Source organism: Pecten maximus, chromosome 8 (assembly GCF_902652985.1).
Source record: "Pecten maximus chromosome 8, xPecMax1.1, whole genome shotgun sequence".
NCBI classification, from domain to species: domain Eukaryota; kingdom Metazoa; phylum Mollusca; class Bivalvia; order Pectinida; family Pectinidae; genus Pecten; species Pecten maximus.
The window spans coordinates 31062826-31078682 of NC_047022.1; the positions used below are offsets into that span (position 1 = coordinate 31062826).

Here is a 15857-nt window from a genome sequence, read left to right on the forward strand (position 1 = left end):
GCTTCTATCACTCAGAATACTCCCTTCGGAATAACTTGAGATTTTCCTTAGATTTCTGAGAGCCTTTAAATTCCTAATGGATGACATTGTTGAAACTGGCTAGCGCGGGTCTTTCAAAACAACGTAACGTTACGGGATAATTTAACCGGAAAGGGAAAATAAATGTGGTTTTTTTTACCATGCACACGCAGACAGTCTGCCAGTTTTTGTTGTTTGAACTGTATATGAATGATTATTTTTAAGGTTTTTATGAAAAATGGGATAGTCATGTCAGCTACAAGAAAAATGGGATGGTCGATAATACCCTGACGAAATTATAATCGCAGGGTATTATCGACCGTTGACTAAATAAAAAAATAAATGGGAATTCCGCACGTATGATTTGACATTATAAAGGCTATATATACATATTTGACTCATTAGTAAACTATTTGTTCGGTAGTGTAATGGTTAAAAAAGAGAAAATAAAGTGATAGTTCCACGAATTTGTTTTGCAATTGAATACGAGTTCGAATACACTCACCGGCACGTATTTCATTTTTTTCTGTTGTAATTGATCAATTAGAATTAAGATATGCAGCGCATTGTAACCAAAATAACCCGTATATTCAAAATAGAATTGGTAATTTGATGGATTTAAACTTACAATAAAAGGATTTATTTATTAGATTATATATTTTTTATATACACTTGACGTTGTGTTTATATTTATTTACCAGAACAGTCCCTAATGAATCAGATACAAGCTTTAATCCCACTGTAACATATTAACATATCAACAAAACAGTTGAAAATAATTAGCACCTGGTTACGTATCAGATTGATGATAAATATCAGTTTATGGTAGTAGATCCGTGCAGCAACGATGCAACTCTCATAAACCTGAATCGCTCTATTGTGTTTTGATATTTCTAAAAAAAAAAAAAACGATTTGTTTTAATCTGTATATATATGTCTATGGTTACTGTAGGAACATCTAATCACTAATATATGTTACATATGTCCCTGGTTACTGTGGACATTTTTTACGAGTTGTCAATCGTGCTCAAAGGGTTTGATACGTAAAGAAAGTCAACTTTTTGTCTGGCGGAACTCTTGTATTTCAAGGGAGGCCACTCTCAATCACACCATCATCGGTATAGTTTGTAAACAAGACTGAAAGTGAAAAAAAAACATTACCAAGTGGCATCGGGCTCCCACAGGTTGTGGCGAATACTTCAGTGTATAGAAATCTACCTGACATTAATTCGCATGAGCGGTTCACTGTGTCATGTCTGAAAATATGGCTTCCCAAGGCTCCATAGAGACCTCTACCATGACAAGAACTGAAGGTTTCAGAGGATCCGAAGAGGAGGAAATCATCAAACGTGTTTTACAAATTATAATTACCACTGGGACTATGCCCGCATTCCTCAATTTAGTTATACAAACTAGTAATGCTTTAGAAGGATCGTCTTTTGTCGATGCGTCTGTTTATCTTCGAATAAGCTATGAACTTCGGAAGGCACACCAAACAAACTTTAGAAGTGGATATCCAAAGTGTATAGTGGTTTACATCAAGGACATACTAAATATGTCTGTTCTTGAAAGTTTTCGGGCAGATGGAGTAGATGCCATCAAGGAATATCCGACTCGACAAGCATTCTTGACGTTGATGGAATTTCTGCGTGGTAGTATTATATTAAACATTAACCAGTCAGAAATCCAGTAGAAATGTTGGAATTCTTATTTGTCAATGTACAATTGCTCGAGTTGGATGGGATCTCACTGTACTGGAAATAAACTGAAATGTATTACTAATTATTAAAATTAATTACATACATGTAAAGTTTAAAACTTCCGGTCAATATATACAAAGAAATGTGAAATGTTTGTTGTGAAATGCTTTAAAGCCTCTCCATATTTATGTATTAAACATCAGTTGTGACAAAATGACAAAAATATGCTAAACGATAGAATATATACAACCGAATGATGATATAATGTGATAATCAATACTGTAACCAGAGATAAGTCTCTGCTGAAACAGGGCACATGTTTAATTAAATTTAAATCAATGGCTCCGCTAGGGATCGAACCGAGACCTCTGGCTCACTAGCTACATATATATATATATATATATAGTCTTACACTCAACCGATGGAGCTAAAGAGAATATCTCTCTAGCCCAGCGATATATTGAGGTTAGTATACGTATTTAAACCTGGAAACCACTGATAACATGGAATCTCTAATGCAGTACTCCACTCTACATATGTACAGTTGAGTGTAATATAAGCTAACCTTTACATCCTAGTGCACTAGGAAAAGTGCACTACGTTTAAACTAGAAGTGCACTACATTTAAGGTACAGGTAGTAGTGCACTACGTCCAGTCAGATGTGACCACAAATTCTCCTATACAGGTGTAAAAGTTCAAGGAGTAGTAGTGTGCAGCCAGCCGGGATCGAACCTGCAACCCCCGGCTTACTGGTCCGCCGCTCTACCGACTGAGCTAAAGGGAAATTCCCCCTAGCCGAAAGCTAGAAGGCGATCATATAACTATGTATTGTACAGTATTTACAATTAAAACCAGGCCTGCTACACAGGTAATGGACAGTGCCACCGGACACCTGTGTTAGATGAGTGTAGGACAAAAGCCCCCCCGGACATTAGCCCCCCCGGACATTAGCCCCTAGGACAAAAGCCCCTCCGGACGAAAGCCCCCCCGGACATTAGCCCCCCCGGACAAAAGCCCCTTCTTTATAAATTTAGCTGGTATACTTTATATAAATCTGTACTTTTGAAAAACAGAAACTATATATATATATATTGTTGTTTTTATCTCTGAAATTTGGAGAATAATTGTGTGGAAAATGAAGGTCCTTGGTTCAATGTCAGTGTAGCATTATATGTCTGTGGTTAAACATCATAATTTATTTTTTCAAACTTTATATTATTAAGTAAGCTAAAAATTTCAGGAGAGTTCTCCATGATGAACAAATTGTTACTGATTACACATAATTTTTGACTTCCTAATATACTGCAAATATTGATAATCAAAGAAATGTCTACAAAAGCAATAAACATTTGATCCCTATTTGCAGTGTCTCAAATTATAATATAATAAGTACATAATGTACCTAACCAAACATGTTGCTCTGTGTTGTAATACGTTTAATTTTAGGAATACAATGTAATTAAAATCAAAGAAACAATGAAGCCATTAATGGTATATTTCTTTCCAGGAGAATACAATATCAATGAAAAACCTACCAAACACCTGTGAAACAGCTTATTGTTTATGTAACAGTTCAAGTAGTTGTTTTTCGAACTGGTTGTTTACATTGCAGAAGCCACTGGTGACTGAAGTCACTTACATATATATGTAGCACTTAATATAACCACTGCTAAAACATATATTGTAATTTTAAAAAAAATGAATAAATAAAAACATAAAAAATAAAAAAATAAAATAAATTTTTTTTATGAAGGGGCTTTTGTCCACTTTTTGATTAGTGTGAAGGGGCTAATGTCCGGGGGGGCTTTTGTCCTAGGGGCTAATGTCCGGGGGGGCTAATGTCCGGGGGGGCTTTTGTCCGTACCTCGTGTTAGATACCTGTAGTTGTTACATATACATGTGTACATACCTGTGTAAATTGACTGTCTTAAATATATCTGTCATCCTGATTTTACCGGTATATTTAAATGTTGATTAAATTTTATCTAATATCAACTTAAAATAAAATTGGCTGCAGTTCTTATATGATATATTGCACAAGAGGATATTTATAAACTCTATCAATTGGATTTGTAGTGGGTTTTTTTTATCATTATTTTTTTTTTAAAGACTTCATTATAGTGTAAAATTAAGGTTTATCTTCCTGATTTCAAAATGTTTATGCTTTTCATTTATTTTTTTAAGATGTAATTAATATACATTTTATATCAATGATTAATTCTACCTTAGGCCTTGATGACTAGATTTTTTTCTCAAGTACACTGTATATGTACATATATTTTCATATTTAGCATTTTATTAGACAAAAATGTTTTTAAATTCAGTGTATTGTTACTTCACTAATATCTGTTATTTCAACCATGAAATCATTTCATAGTACATAATCAAGAATCAGAAGTTTTGTATATTCTCATTTATGTTCTGTTAGAGACACATAAAATCTACACAAGTTATGTACATGTACCTGTGTGTATAATTGGTACTCTCAGGACATGCCTGTTGTCATGGCCACCTGGGCCCCAGGGCCCAAACCCCACCTCACCATCACCTTATGGACCTCCATAACACCTTACCTATATACATGTACATGTATATGTATCAGATGAGGATCAGTCTGATGGTGTGCCTATTTTAACACCTGGCTATAGTTGTGTCAAGTCCCCAATTACCCCCAGGGGTCCTTTCATAGCATGCTGTGCCAGGCTCCTCTGCCTTATATTACCTACCTGTAATTAGCATCTAACACTACTCATATATAATATCTATCTGTGGATGTTTTTCAAATATTTTTTTTGTGAATCTTCAAAAAATAATTAATTTTTATATATATACATGTACATTTTTCCTCACAATTAAGATCTTCAATAAATAAAGTTTATATGCTGATTTTCTTAAATTACAAGAAGAGGTAAAATCCCCATCAGTTATACATTTTAAGGTAAAGAACAATTTATCATTTTCTTAATGCAACAGGGAAACATTTAAATGCTGATCAAAGTGTATCCCAAAATTATGTTTAAACAATATTGCAAAAAACATGTTAGCATGAACTGTAAAAAAAACTTAAGCTTAAGTTTCAACTGTTGCCCTCCCCAAGTTTGCCAGTATATGTACATGTATTTCATAACAAAAATTACATTAATTCATTAGGCCATTATCTCATTCTGTGTTACCTGTAACTGATACATATACCTGGAATCGGATCCAATATATTAGGTCTTCAATGTATTAGATACCTGCACACGGGTACATGTACAGAAATTTCAATTTTTCCAGTAAAGGAAGATGGAAGGTGTATTACAAGTAACATATACTTTTTATCAGAGACATATCTATATATGTCTCTGCTTTTATAAACTTAAAATTTTGAAATGTAGAACTGTTATGATCACTTATTACCAGTACATTCAAAGAATCTCTTTCTTTACATGTTAAATCAGTGTTTAATTAATTTCTTTATGTGTTCAGGTTTCTGACTTTAAGCATTGGATGTATACACATAGAATGTAAAACATATATTATTGGCTGAACTAGGTTTTAATAAGCAAGATATCACATCAAAAATGAAATTTTGAATATCCTGCTTTATTTAATCTGAAATTAAACTACAATATAAATTAAATGTATCAAATAGAAAAAGTTCAAATAACGGGAATTGTTTTCAAATGTTTTATTATATACTTTCATGTGATGAAAACAAAATCACTGGAATTAACAATATAACTGAGTAATCAATACAAAATATAAAGTACCAAAAGATAAATGAAACATGGCTTGAACAATTTAACTTAGATAATGGATTTATAAAGTAAATATGTCTTAACTTAGTTTCAGTGTATAATTAACAAGAATAGAAAGGTTGAAATATAACATCAAACTAAACTTCCTAAACCCTTTTAATAACTCTTTGAATATAACTGCTAGATAGCCTTATATATACAGTACAGGTAAAAATCACAGGTAGCCTTGGGTACTGCCCATTACATGTATGGGGGTTTTGCTGTTCATCACCTCTTAGGTTGTAGTGCACTACTAGTTTGCCTGTAGTTTAAATGTAGTGCGGCACTAGGTGTGAAGGTTAGCTTACACTTAACTGTAACTGAGTGATGAGCTGCAGTAAATATGTCATGCATGCACGCACATGCAAAAACTGCATGGTTTGAAGAATGGCAGACTGACTATCAAAGCCATGCATCAGGATCGAAGCCCAAAGTCGATCAGACATACTACTTATACTAGTGGCAAATGCAGTCACGAAGGCAAAGAAAAGGAATGGGTAAAATCACATTCTCATCTACGGCTTACAACTTGAGTCTGTATGTGAAAAGCCACCATGAATTGGCAGCGAGTCTTCTCGGCATATTTCAAGAAGCAAACCTATAAAAGATAAATTTAAATAAACCCATGCTTTTCTTTTTATCATCCAAGGCTGTAACTTGACATGCAAGGGTTGCAATTGTTTCTAGTTAGACATTTTATCAACAGATCAGTCTGGCGTTGATTAACAGACCGATATAAGAAAACTGGTTAAAAATTTTATACTAGGTTGGTTCATATATTCTATTTTTAAATGTTTATGACATACAATGTACTTTACTTATGAATTGTTGATGTAACTGAGTAGATTTGATGGAAATTTAATGAAGATAAAACCATATAGGGTTCCGGTATTATGATCGAAGTTTAACTTTATAAATTTCCATATATAAACAAAAACATAAAATGGCTTTATACTGAAAAGAAAAAACATATCCCCTTTGAAATAAACAATGGACCCTTTGTTATTAAAAGTACATTTCAGAAATCTTCTCCAGATTTTGATATTGAGATATCAAAATTATACATTTCTTAATAAAAAAACAAGGTCCCTATATCTCTTTGAAGGGAAGGGGTAAATAAGGCTTACAGTTTGGGCATAATTCATTGGTATTGTCATCACATGGTTTGATTGAATTACCGGTAGGACGCGGTTGATCATTAAAGCTTGGGGGCCTCTTTGTTATTTTTGTTACATCAATGTATAGCACATGAACATTGATAAATTGTGATATAGATAGATGTACTTAATCAAGTTAATTTGAATTATATAAAGAGTTATTAGCAGGTGGTTATATTATACAAGATAAGAATCACAATGTAGAGGCTGCTTGTCACACAAATCACAATTACCTCTCACCAAGCATATTTGATTCTAATGTCATTGAATATTAATATGTATACATATGTTGCCATGAAAAAAATCTATATAAATATATTAAATCGTTCTTTTGTATTTTGAACATTATAAACATTGATTCTTTATCAATGTAACCTTCTGGTAGAACTCGGTTTAGAGTAAGATACACAATGGTGTCCTTTAATTTCTGCCACGTCATGATCAGTAACCTTAAGCTTCATAACGTTCTGAAATAACGATGCTGTCATTTTTTTTCCAGAGCAAAACAATCATGAAAAGGCAATTAAAAAACTGATGTTAGCAGCGACTCTTACAGCAAATGGAAATGAAGAAACACAAATATTGGCGGGATTGGCACACCACCTGTTTTCCCAGTTGGTACCAGGCAAGAAATATGAGGTTGATGAATATACAAAGCAACTTCCAAAAGAATGTGGCTGTGGTTGTAAGGCCAAGATTCGTGAAGGAAACACTTCCATAGGTAAGATCAGTTTGCTTCATCATATTTGTGTCTATCTTTTAAAATATAAACTTTATTTATTTTACAACAATTGCAAAACAAGTTATATCAACTTATATTAATCAAGCTTGTTGGGGTCTTACTGTCGGAGGAAACCGGAGTACCCAGGGAAAACTCACTTGGTTGAACAGGTGACCCCCATACCATTTCACGCCCGATTGGGGAATCGAACACCGTCCGCCTGGGGGAAAGGCATTACCACTGTGCCAACGGACGTCCCATCTTTTGCTAATCTAATGCATGCTGTATACACTTTCAATATCACAACATGTACATATTCCAAGTCAAGTAAGTTGTACTCTTTAAACAACTTGACATAGGGCCAGTAGCCTGTAACATGTTTAGTTGAATGATCTTGGTGTTCTCTACTCAATAAGTAAGACGGCCTGAGGGCCATATTTGTCCTGTAGCATCCAGCTGATATTCTTTGCATGTAACGGTCACAAGGGTCAAATATGTGCTAACTCTTTTTAAACAACTTATTCTATAAACCAAAATTCTGAACGTTGATAAATGACTTTAATATATCAAAGAGGTCGGATGTGTCAAAATGCAATCTGCAAAAAAAAAACCCTCTCTATTTGCAAGAAACCTTGAGTTTTGTTATTATGTCTCCCATGTGAAGGGCCATGTGAACTTGTGCCGTGGTGAGGCATCTACCTTTCCTCCAAATAACATCAATTTTTAGGTCACCTGAGACAAAGTCTCAAGTGACCTATACTAATCCCCTTTTGTCCGTCGTCCTTCCATAAACAATTTACATTTTCAAGTTCTTCTCCAAAACCGCTAAACCCAATTGAATGAAATTTGACAGGAAGCTTCCATGGCCAAAGGTCAACCAAAATTGTGAATTATATGGTCCCCACCCCCCAGGGGCCTGAAAGGTGGGGCCAATAAGGGTCAAGTTGACTAAAATTTCAAAAATCTTCTTCTCAACTTCCAGATATGGTAGACTCTAATACTCTTAACAGATAGAAAGTTCTTAAGGTGCTTTACCAAAATTGTGAATTTCATGACCCTGGGGTCTTACATTTGCCCCTGGGGAGGGGATCAACTTGGCTATAGTTTAAATAGGGAAATCACATTTTTGACTATCATTTGTTTCATTTCTATTGGAATTCATTCTAACTTGGTTAACATTATCAGCATGGGCTGACAGTTTAATGGTATGCACATGTTGGCCCTGACTGAACACCCTGGTGGGTTGGGCCAAAAAGGGTCAAATTAGTGGAAAAATTCAGAAATCTTCTTCTCAAGACCCAAATAAGATAGAATCAAATACTTTTCATAGATGGAAGGGTCTTAAAGTGCTTTACCAAAATTGTGAATTTCATGACCCTGGGGTCTCATGTTTGCCCCTTTGGAGGAGGTACCCTTTACTGTTGTTTATAGATCATTTCTATTGGAATTAGCAGTTTTGGAAGACAGTTTGCTGTTATGCAATTATTGCAGCACAATTATTTTCTTGAATCATACCACATCGATTTGCATGGTGTTGCCACTCAACTTCTTTCAACTCTCGGTGTCCTGTATTCTCTAGCTGGGTCCTCTAACAGTTTATTTGTATATTTACCAAACAGGATCGCTGGGAACATGGCATGGCAGAGTTGATATTATCTTGAATGATACCATTGCTGTGACAGTTGTGAAGAAACCAACCGGTGATACTGAAGAGGATGGTACAGATGACAACGAACACGAGAGAAAACAAATAAAGGCAGAGAATGATAAAATTTGTGAAGTTTGTGTGGAGGAGAAACCCATCAAGGGACCAGACTGTGATCTCCTGGATCAAAAGGTCCTGAAGCAAATCTTGGCTGAAGCCATAACAAATGGATTTGCTCAAGTTAACAGGAACAAGAGTACACTGTCACATTTCCTGATTCCAACGATTGGAGCCACATCTGACCATGTTTCTATTTGTCTGTATGACCCTGAAAGTGACTGCTTACTTCACATCAAGAAACAGCTCAAGTTATGGTTGCCAGATGGCAGACTAAATATTATTAACATCACCATTATTTGGCTTTTCTTGAATTTCACTATTTTCACCAGGAGACAACTGGCTGCTGAATTAAACATTGATAAGTCTGGATTACATATGGATTTACAGGAACACCTGGAGTGTTACAAACAGGCAGAAACAAAAACAAATTATGATTCTCTAACACCTGTTGGATCGTTGTCGGGCGAATTGTTTGATTATTTATAACTTGCTAAAATGTGTTAAAATTTTAAGCAGCAACTGCTCATTTTCCAAGAAGCCAAGGTTCATGATATTGGCCATGTACTTTCATGCTGGAGTGAAAGGCTACCAAATGTGTTCAAATGAATGACCTTGACCTACTTTCAAGGTTACAGAAGTCAACTTTACATGATATGGTATGGTTTTTGTTATATATTTAAGGTTTATGTAAATAGCAAATCCAGTCATATTTGACAAGCCTGTAAATAGCTATTCTCTTGCATTGGAACAAAGGTAACTGATTACATAATCAGTTGATAGTATACGTGTACTATATATTGAGGCTAACTATACGCTGCCCTCCAAAAGTCCTGTTACAATTATTACGTAAATTACAGCGAAGTTAATCTCAAAGTCTTTATTACAATTTGTTAGAATCATAACTTCTTAGGATGTTTTTGTTCATGATTTCAAATGTTCATGTTCGTTTTACAACAGTGCATATGTTTTGTTACAATGGAAATCCTCAAAATGCAACATTCTGGAAATTTCCCTCTTTGTTTAATATAAATTTCAAAAATGCATTTCTTACATTTTTTTTACTGTTTAATCAGTTAAACAATTACTTTTATTTGTGTCAGTAAAAAAAAAACCAATATTTTTATTCATTTTGGAACATTATGGAAAATAGGACCCTCCATTCCCTCCCCCTGCAAGTTCAAAGAAGTGAGGTATTTTTCAAATAATTTGCAATTGTCACTTACAAATGGACTATCTTACGGATATTACAACACTTTTTCTCAAATTTTGTTGTCTAGCCATTTGATTTAAACGTTCCAAGTGTAACAGAACTTTTTGAGGGCAGTGTATAAAAAAAAACTATATCATTTAGAGTACGTACAAATATTCTAATATTTCTGAAGACGTCTTATTTCATCTAGAGTACACATGTATACGTTAATGTTCTAATATTTCTGAGGACATTTCTTGGGTCCGATGTCCATCATTTTTGTATCATATGCAATAGTATCCTACAACTTGTGAACAGATATCTAAATATTGGTATATACATCACGACTTGATTGTATAACATTGGTATTCACTATAACCAGGCCTGATTGTATAACATTGGTATTCACTCTAACTTGGCCCGATTGTATAACATTGGTATTCACTATAACTTGGCCTGATTGTATAATACTGGTATTCACTCTAACTTGGCCTGATGGTATAACATTGGTATTCACTATAACTTGGCCTGATGGTATAACATTGGTATTCACTATAACTTGGCCTGATTGTATGACATTGGTATTCACTCTAACTTGGCCTGATGGTATAACATTGGTATTCACTATAACTTGGCCTGATTGTATGACATTGGTATTCACTCTAACTTGGCCTGATGGTATAACATTGGTATTCACTATAACTTGGCCTGATTGTATAACATTGGTATCCACTCTAACTTGGCCTGATGGTATAACATTGGTATTCACTATAACCAGGCCTGATTGTATAACATTGGTATTCACTCTAACTTGGCCTGATTGTATAACATTGGTATTCACTATAACTTGGCCTGATTGTATAATACTGGTATTCACTCTAACTTGGCCTGATGGTATAACATTGGTATTCACTATAACTTGGCCTGATGGTATATTTATTACATTGGTATTCACTATAACTTGGCCTGATTGTATGACATTGGTATTCACTCTAATTTGGCCTGATGGTATAACATTGGTATTCACTATAACTTGGCCTGATTGTATGACATTGGTATTCACTCTAACTTGGCCTGATGGTATAACATTGGTATTCACTCTAACTTGGCCTGATTGTATAACATTGGTATTCACTATACTATAACTTGGCCTGATTGTATAACATTGGTATTCACTCTAACTTGGCCTGATGGTATAACATTGGTATTCACTCTAACTTGGCCTGATGGTATAACATTGGTATTCACTCTAACTTGGCCTGATTGTTTTACATTGGTATTCACTCTAACTTGGCCTGATTGTATAACATTGGTATTCACTCTAACTTGGCCTGATGGTATAACATTGGTATCCACTCTAACTTGGCCTGATGGTATAACATTGGTATTCACTCTAACTTGGCCTGATGGTATAACATTGGTATTCACTCTAACTTGGCCTGATTGTTTAACATTGGTATTCACTCTAACTTGGCCGGATTGTATAACATTGGTATTCACTCTAACTTGGCCTGATTGTATAACATTGGTATTCACTATACTATAACTTGGCCTGATTGTATAACATTGGTATTCACTCTAACTTGGCCTGATTGTATAACATTGGTATTTACTATAACCAGGCCTGATTGTATAACATTGGTATTCACTCTAACTTGGCCTGATGGTATAACATTGGTATTCACTCTAACTTGGCCTAATGGTATAACATTGGTATTCACTCTAACTTGGCCTGATTGTTTTACATTGGTATTCACTCTAACTTGGCCTGATGGTATAACATTGGTATTCACTCTAACTTGGCCTGATTGTTTTACATTGGTATTCACTCTAACTTGGCCTGATGGTATAACATTGTTATTCACTATAACTTGGCCTGATTGTTTTACATTGGTATTCACTCTAACTTGGCCTGATTGTTTTACATTGGTATTCACTATAACTTGGCCTGATTGTTTTACATTGGTAGTGTATATGGGTCTTGCTGGTGACATTTAATCTGTATAAACTTCTTGTTAATTTTGGCAAAACATGCTTAGAATTAAATTTCAGGAGAAGTCGATCAGTAAGCTCATGTGGGTCAGACATATTGCACAAAATAACCATGCCGTTATGCTCACAAGTGTCTAAAGCAATTAGTAGTGCGAGCATTTGTTTGACCAGATTTGACGTTATAAAAGCGTAAACATTGATTCTTTTTTTACCTTGAAATGCAAATAGCAGCAAGACGCATAGTTAGCTATGATAAATACTGACAATTAATATTATTTTTTATGGACTTTAAACAAATTTAACCAGGGGTCACAGGTCATGCTTTTCGACCCGAAGTCTGCTAGAATGAGGAGCTACAATGTATTTATTCAAATTATTCAGGTCAGAGGGGTCAGAATTGTTTAAATCTCTGGACTACTTGTGATGGATATTAGATGTGTGACCCTCAATATTGCTCTGTTCAAAGGTACAGGAAGCAAAGCTTGAATACTTTGTTGAAAAAGTGGGTTTTCCTCAAAACCATGAGATTGTGAGATGTTATCAAACCTTGAGAGTTATGTTATCAAATCATGAGAGATGTTGTCAAACCTTCAGAGATATATTATCAAATAATGAGAGATATTATCATACCATGGACAGATGGTTACCAAGCCATGAGAGATATATGTCATTATATTTTGAGAGTTGTTATAAAACTATGAGAGATATGTTATCAAACAATGAGAGATAGTATCAAACCATGAGAGATCTTATCAAACAATGAGAGATATGTTATCAAACAATGAGATATATGTTATCAAATCATGAAAGATATGTTATCAGATCATGAGAGGAATGTGAATTGCTCCTGACGGAATGTGAATCCCCATTACTCATCGAACAGTGAATAAGCATTGCTGTGTTTAAGTCCTTGTCGTTGATTTTCATAATAATTTTATATTTGTTTTTCAGTTTCTGTTACTTTTTTGGTGAATTATTATTAAATATATTAACTTAAATCTTGTATTTTATTTTTTTAAATGTTTCAATATTTAAATTTCAATATTATAGATTTCCATGATTATTCTGAAACTTGGAATTGTGATAGTCTTCACACGTCCTATCTGCTCTTCTGGTCATTAGGTTTCAGTCATGTTGAAGTCTCGTTCGATCTTGCGTAAAAAGTTTTTGTAATGTATAACAAAGAATGGCAATTCTATAGCAAGATTGTATATGAAAAATGTGTCAAAATCTCAGACTTCTTATGTAAGTAATATCTCTTTTTAGAAGAATTTCAAAATTGGTCCATTTGGCAGTCATTTTGAAAATAGCTGTTTCTTGCATTTTGTGCAAGGCGCAAATTTCACATTTTTGGACTTAACTGTTTCCACTAAAACCATCATTGCATTGGCAATTTTGAATGTTTCTAGTTCATTTTGCTCTAAAACTTTGCAATGTTAAATACAATGAAAATAATAAACAAGAAAGGTGGAAATTACACATGTTTTGCATTTTATTTTCACATTTTAGTATAACTGGAGCACTTGAAAATATTTTTCTAAGAAAACAAAACGATTAGTCCTGGACAAAAAATTAAGCACACTGACCCCACATTTTTGTATCAGTTTTGGAAAGAAAAACCCTTTCCCATTTGATTTGCAAAATAACATTTAAAATTTAGTCATCAGAAAAATTTGCCTTTTCACCAGAGCAGCTCCTAAGTATGATGAAATGAATACATCTTAACAATATAGGAATAAAAATGTGCCAAGCATATTTGCTTATTGACCACCTGATTAAATATCCGTCTTTTGTATGTTACTGCGGCCAACCCTTAGAAACAAAAAATGTTAGAGTTATTCCCCTTCCAACACGTCTGATCACATTTACAGCAAATATGTTTTGATGCACGACTTTTTTTTTTATTTTTGTGTAAGCTTAGTGCAACTAACTGATGATAAGACTATCATATTAGTACGAAGGGTACAGTATGATGTAGGCAGAGGGAAACTTCAAACTCGCGTGTAATCTTACTTGTGCTTCATAAACGATTGTATGATGAAGGTAGAGAAAAATTCGTGTCTAACCTTACTTGTGGTAGAGGAAAACTCGTGTCTAATCTTACTTGTGCTTCATATTACTCCTAACGAGTGTATGATGTAGGCAGAGAAAAACTCGTGTGTATTCTTTCTTGTGCTTCATAGTAACGAGTGTATGATGGAGGAAAACTCGTGTCTAACCTTACTCGTGCTTCAATTCCTATATTGTAACGAGTGTATATTGTGATGATCTTATGCTTCATAGTAACGAGTGTCAGGCTATATTTTGTAATGAAGCTGACACGACCGTTTGTTTACATATGTAACTGAGGGCACTGATGCCGTGTAGTATATCACCATGAAGTGCTAATTTCGCGTTATAGGAACAAAGCAACAAAACTGTCCTTTATTTATTTTTTTCTTTGCTTTCTTGATACTATAACCTATACATGTATGTTGTTATCTCTTTATTATCAATTGTAAGTGGCATTGCAATATTTCATTTTGCCACAAAAAATTGTTCTGGCGAATTATTTTATCATGGATAAAAACATCTTGGTTATTCGTTATAACTATACATGTTGGAAAGTCCACACGAAATACACGTGAACCTTACAATACTCTGGAGCAGGGAGGTTTAATTTGCCTTATAATAGAACACACGGCCACTTCGGAGCTCTAAGTGGGAAATATCCGTGGAATTATATGGTAGGACACACGCAATGAGTGACAAGATGGAAAGGTTTATCCATCAGGAGAGGGGGAACTACGGGGGAGATCGATAGGACAGATTAGAATTTATCACAGGAAACCGTGCAGATATCGATACGACACCAAGGCAATGTATATAGACATGTTATCGTCACTGTTGTTAAGGGAAATCATATTGGTATATAACATGTATCAGATATTTATCGTCACAACAATAGATACGTTATTTACAACTATTAAACAATACCTTTCTACAATTGAATATAAAACATTTCTTTGAAAAAAAGACCAACAGTTTATAGGAATGGAATCTTGACAGAGGTGCATGCTAAATCATTACAATTGTATGTAACTATTTATAGGACAACAAACATTAGATAATATGTTACTATTTATAAGACAACATACATGTATATTAGATACCATAATGTTATTATTTATAAGACAGCAAACATTAGGTCATATAATGTTACTATTTATAGAACAACATAGTAAGGTAATATAATGTTACTATTTATAGGACAACATGCAAATAAGATAATGTAATGTTACTATTTATAGGACAATATACATTAGATAATATAATGTTACTATTTATAGGATAGCAAACATTCGGTAATATAATGTTACTATTTATAGGACAGCATATATAAGATAATATAATGTTACTATTTATAGAACAACATATATAAGAGAATGTAATGTTACTATTTATAGGACAACATACAAATGAGATAATGTAATGTTTCTATTTATAGGACAATATACATTCGATAATATAACGTTACTATTTAAAGCACAACATA

At 34.0% G+C, this 15857-nt stretch overlaps 1 protein-coding gene across 1 annotated transcript; it reads left to right on the forward strand.

Annotated features, from left to right (window-relative positions):
* Nucleotides 1-1179: 1179 nt before the first annotated feature.
* On the forward strand, nt 1180-11280 carry LOC117333188. The gene is made up of 3 exons (XM_033892345.1): nt 1180-1670; nt 7155-7376; nt 8996-11280. The coding sequence occupies exons 1-3, from the start codon at nt 1271-1273 to the stop codon at nt 9625-9627; spliced, it is 1254 nt and encodes a 417-aa protein (XP_033748236.1). The 5' UTR covers nt 1180-1270; the 3' UTR covers nt 9628-11280.
* The last annotated feature ends 4577 nt before the right edge of the window (nt 11281-15857 follow it).